Raw genomic sequence first — 5519 nt, forward strand, 5'->3', positions numbered from 1 at the left:
GCACTTTGCAAAATGAAAATTTATCCCTCGACCTGCGTTGCCGTGTGATCTGGGGATGTCACTTCTGCAGGGGAAGCCCACCTGGCCATGGCTGCCTGGCTAGCCCTGTCTTCCAAGCGGCTGGCTGGTTATTTGGGATTGAGCCACTTGGGGCTGGAGAAACAGGGGACATGCCTGGGAACTCCATGTCCTCCCCGTCCCCGCCCCCTCATTCTGCCCACTCTCTCAGGGGATTGTCCTCAAGTACCACGGAATGTCCCCCTTGAGGGTGGCCACCACAAAGACTGGGAATTGTGAGGTTCCGTTGCTGTGGCAACCAGTCGTCCAGCGTCTCTGCACTGGAGCTGCCGAGGTCCTGGGAAGAGGCAGGACTGTGTGGCCCAGGCTTGGAGGAGGACGTCCAGGCAGAAGCAGGGACGAACAAAAGCGGGGGGGACATCGTCTTAGCTCTGCTTTGAGCTCAGTTATGCCCACGCTTTCAGTGTTCACGGACGTGCCCCTCGCCCACAAGCTGGAAGGCAGCTTGTTAAAGACGTACAGACAAGACGATTGCCCTAACAAGTTGTTCCTGGCCTATAGAGGTAGATGCCTCGCAGCTCTGGGGGATAAGACTGAAGACGTGACGGTAACTGCCCGGGGAGGACAGGATCCCGCTGCTGCGAGGGGACTGGGGCAGCCCCGGCCTCTGCGGGTGGAGAGATGTTTTCTTGTTAAAGAATTGCCCAGTGGGGAAAAGAGCAGAGACAGTGCTAGGTCAGTCCCTGCCCTCTGCCCTTTTCTGGAGCTTTCAGGGATTTGGTAAGAGCTTTGTCCTCTTCTACAGTTCTGTGCTTGGGGGCCTGCACGGGCACCCCACTTTCTTCAGCCTCTTCCCTTCTCTCTCGCTCCTTGTTCCTGAACCCAGATAGTTCCCCACACTGGCCCTGCCGATACGCAGCCAGCCTCGTCACTGTGGACGCCGGGGTTACCTTCACTTAGCTTCATCTTTCTATAAACCCACATTTTGTATATCGTTTTTAACCCATAAAACGGCATAGGTTTCCATTATCTTTTAAAAAAAAGACAAAAATTATATGCGTTCACTAACAGCACATTGTTTTTATAAAGGAAAAAAAAGGAAAGGAAAGTTATCTTTTCATAGGCAACTTTCCTAAAGCCCCAAGAAACCCAGGACAGACTTATTGTTTGTGGGCTGTCTGCGGAGCCCAGTCGGGGCCCCCCGAGTCCTGGTGTCCGGAGCTGCTCCTGTGGCTTCCCTCACAGCGTGCATGACCAAGGAAGGCCGCCCCTGGGTTTCCGTCGTGGTGCAGAAGACCCGGCTGCAGATCTCACAGGATCCCTCCTTGAACTACGAGTACCTGCCCACGATGGGCATGAAGTCGTTCATCCAGGCCTCTTTGGAACTGCTCTTTGGAAAGCACAGCCAAGCCATTATGGAGAACAGGGTGAGGGAAGGGCCTCCCCTGTCGCCCCAACACAGGGAGTGGAGGTCTGAGTCTGCACAGCCTTAAGGGACCTCGGAGGGCCCCCTGGCATTGACAGAAGGGACACCTGAGGCCCAGAGAGTCCACGGCTTTAGCCCTTGCAGGGCAGAACGAGGACCAGAACCCAAAGCCAGTGCCGTTTGCACCGGTAGCTCACACGACTGATTTAAAAGCTCCTTCAAGAAAAGAATGATCCGAATGAAAGGTGGGGTACAACCATTACTCTTCTACGGTGTCACTATTCTGTCTATCTTTCGCTGGCAGGTAGGGGGTGTGCACACTGTTGGTGACAGTGGCGCCTTCCAGCTTGGGGCTCGGTTCCTCAGGACTTGGCGCAGGGATGCTAATGTGGTTTACGTCATCTCTTCTCAGCAAGGTGCGTGTCGCACGAGACGAGGGCAGCGGAAGGTCCCGGCCCCTGTTCCTAATTCCCACGCCACGTGCCGTCTTCCCTGCTGTCCCCCAGCCTCTGCCGTGAGAGGAATGGCAGACGAGCCAAGCTCTGCTGTCCTTTTCCTGTTATTGTCCCACCCAGGCCAGTGGCTCTCACCTCCCCCCCCCAGTATCTCTGTCTCCGTCTCTCCTCTGTCCCCTTCCCGCGTGCCAGCTGCTGGGGGCCGTGTCCCTACAGAGCCGCACGGACGCATCTTCCAGGACATGGGCTTTACGGTTCATGAATGCTCCATCTGGGACCCCAAGAAGCTGCGCATGGACCCCAACATACTCTTCAGTGTGGCGAAGGTAGAGGGCCCCGCTCAGGTTGTCTCAGTTTTGTTTTCCTTTCCTCCCCGGCACCTCCCTAGTCATCTGAGGCCTTTGCTGGGCTTGGGTTTCCCTTTATAAAGTAGGAACCAACATGGAGAAGCACTTCTCCCCCAAATCCCCTGGTGCCCCTACCACGTGGCGGGGGAGGTCCCTGATGAGACAGTGTCTACCTGCAGGAGATCCCACGCGGCTGCGTCCTTGTGATTGGGAACATCGTCGACTGCAGGTTGACGCAAAGTCAGTGGGCAAAGTTCATGTCCACCCTGAAGGTGCGCCCAGCTCCTGCCTGATTTGCTGCCTCTCCCATCAGCTCTCTCCCCGGTCGGCCTCAGACCTTTTTCGTTCTACTTCCTCCCCCAGAGCAAGCGGATATTCCCATTTTTTGACATTCCCTGTCAAGGTTTACACAACGGCGACTTGGAAGAAGACGCTAGAATCTTGCGCTACTTCGTGTCCGGAGGTTTTGAGTTCTTCTGCAGCCAGTCCCTGTCCAGGAGTTTTGGCATTTATGGTATGGTGGGTGGATGGATAAGGGAGGCGGTGCCGCGCCCAGGCACAGATGAGGCTTTTGCTGTCTCTTACCCTCTGGAGGGAGCCGAGGGCCCCAGAGAGAGCACGATGGAGGAGGAGGAGCACCGAACTAGGAGTTGGCTCTGTAACCAAAACCAGCCACCAAACCAACTCTGCTTAAATCGTTTCACCCCTCGGGCCTCTGTTTCCCCAAGTATAAAGGGAGAGGGAGCTGGGCACGGCGGCGTGCACCTGCAATTGGGAGGCTGAGGAAGGAGGATCCCTTCAGGAGTTCAAGGCCAGCCTGGGCAACGTCGAACATAGTGAGACCCTGTCTCTAAAAACAAAGAGGGAGCGAGTAGGACTTAGTGACCTTTCCAGTTCCTTCCTCCTTTAAGACTCTTACTTATGGGTACGTTTTCTGGAAGAAGAGCCTCTGGCAACTTCCTGGGGCTGCCCCGGCTGGGATGGGGTGAGGCCCCTAGTTCAACCTCCTCTCCTGTAAGGTTGGAGGTCCAGGTGAAGGAGGCCCTGGTAATGGAGGAGGAGGCTGAGGCCGTGTCCCCAATGCTGCAGATGAAGGAGTGGGCGTCCTAGTGGTGGTGGCACTCAACAACCAGCACCTGCTGTGCGTCCTCTCCCAGCTGATGAGTTTCGCCCGGGCCCTGTGGCTAAATCCTCCCACCGCGGGTGCCCGCATCATCACCTCCATCCTCTGCAACCCTGCTCTGCTGGGAGAATGGTGAGGGCGAAGCCCGGGCCAGGACGGGAGAGGCAGAGTCCCTGGACTCCCGCCAACTTGCCGATTCACGGGTTCAGCTTGGTGCTTCTCTACCCGCCCACGTAGCCTCTGGTCCATTCGGTCATCGACTCATTCATCCACATTTACCGAGGACCTTCTGTGTCCCAATGGCAGTGGCTATGCCAAGGGTTGCCCTACCTTGGGGGAAAGAGTGATGGGACGTTGGTTTTGGACACAGGCCAGTGAGTGATTTGAACTCTTCCAGATTGCAGGAGGAGGCCAGCAAGTGTAGGGGCTTGCTACTCCGGTACAACCCGCCTGCGAGCCTGCTTGACTCACTTACATTAACAGGGATCAAACCTCCCTCCCATTTGCAACCATCCCAGGGCCTGGCTTCCACGGGGTGCCAGCAGGCACGCTGCTGGGAGCCTCCAAAGGCGATGAGAGCGGAATGGCAATGAATGGGGCGTGAGAGCAGGGGCACCTCGCACCCTCATTTCTTGCTGTCCTTCTTTGGTAGGAAGCAGAGTCTAAAAGAAGTTGTCGAGAACATCATGCTCACCAAGGAGAAGGTGAAGGAGAAGCTCCGGCTCCTGGGAACCCCTGGCTCCTGGGATCACATCACCGAGCACAGCGGCACCCATGGCTACCTTGGACTCAACCGTAAGTGTCTGACCCTTGACCTGCACTTGAGCGTTAAACTTCACTGACTAGGGATCAACTCTTAGCTTAGCTGCAGGCTTTGACTACTTCCTCTGGAAAGAGGGGCTGCTTTAAAGAAAAACCCTTCTGAAGCCCCCGAAATGCTGACACTCCCTGTCCCTCATAAACCTGCCCGGGCTGGAGGGGAATCAGAGGAGGCCGTCCCAGGACCCGAGACCCTGTGATGATCACAGCCCAACAGGTGGAATACCTGGTCAAGAAGAAGCATATCTACATCCCCAAGAATGGCCGGATTAACTTCACCTGTATCAATGCCAACAACATAGATTATATCACCCAGGGCATCAGTGAAGCTGTCTTCCTCACGAGGGGTCGGGAGAACAGTCTTCCGAAAGAAAAAAAACCCTGATTGGAATAAAAGTTTTAGTCTTTGTGAAAATCTTGTTTTGATTATTCATTGCTACAATTGATTTCTTTACAAAACACTCTTTTCATTTATTTACGAAGCAATGGTCGGGCCTCAGTAAAGAGAGAGAGGGAAAAAAGCCCATAGAAGAAGGCAGTGTCTACCCTCACTGGCCGTGTCATATTTATTGAGCACGTACTATGTTAAGGCCCTGAGCTGGCCAAGGAAGGGAGTACAAAAATGGTACAATCCAGTCCTTTTCCCCAGATGCTTGCAGTCTCGCTGGGAGACAAGCCTTAAGTCACATGAAACAATTAAGTAACATTTCAAGGTCGAATGTGATAAAGTTCACAATAGATTATATAGTCTGAAAATGTTTCAGGAATTTAGACAAGAAATAGCTCAGAGTGGGCCAGGATAGCTTGGGAAAGGTAGGAGCAGGTAGGACTTGATTTGGATGTTGGTGGCCGGCTAGGATTGGGGTAAGAGATGGAAGGGACATGGAAGGACATCCTAGGGCACAGAGCAACCTGAGCAAGTGTCACTGGCACAAGAATACAAAATAAGTATTTGCTGAGTATCTACTAATACACGGGACGCTGTCAACCAAGAGGCGTAAGACACACCTGCTGCCCCAGTGGTGCCTCCACTCTGGCTGCGGAGACGCAACGACAGGAGTGAAGGAAAGACTCGCTCTTCCCTCTCCCCTACTGCTACCCTCAATTCTGACACCAGGTATTGTGTGGGGTCTTCCCACAACTCCATTCATTTCTCCAGGGGACACCAGCTGGCTGTCCTACAGTGCAGTAGACTCTGACACTAACGTCCTGGAGTTAGTGTCAAATCCCAAAGATTAATGGCTCGGTCCCACAAGACTGTCCCCACTTCAATGCTAGTCCCAAGTCCAGGTTGTCACCTGTGCTGCTGACTATATTTTATTTTTTTAATT

The 5519-nt window shown here is 54.1% G+C and overlaps 1 protein-coding gene across 1 annotated transcript; it reads left to right on the plus strand.

Annotated features, from left to right (window-relative positions):
• The first annotated feature begins 368 nt into the window (after positions 1–368).
• GOT1L1 (glutamic-oxaloacetic transaminase 1-like 1) lies at positions 369–4597 on the plus strand. Its single transcript, XM_012651098.1, has 9 exons — positions 369–581; positions 1264–1445; positions 1749–1860; positions 2116–2225; positions 2426–2518; positions 2610–2760; positions 3336–3501; positions 4022–4164; positions 4398–4597. Exons 1-9 carry the CDS (start codon positions 467–469, stop codon positions 4571–4573), a joined length of 1248 nt encoding a protein of 415 aa, XP_012506552.1. The 5' UTR covers positions 369–466; the 3' UTR covers positions 4574–4597.
• Positions 4598–5519: the final 922 nt, after the last annotated feature.

Source organism: Propithecus coquereli, unplaced genomic scaffold (genome assembly GCF_000956105.1).
Source record: "Propithecus coquereli isolate 6110/MARCELLA unplaced genomic scaffold, Pcoq_1.0 Scaffold349, whole genome shotgun sequence".
Lineage (NCBI taxonomy): Eukaryota > Metazoa > Chordata > Mammalia > Primates > Indriidae > Propithecus > Propithecus coquereli.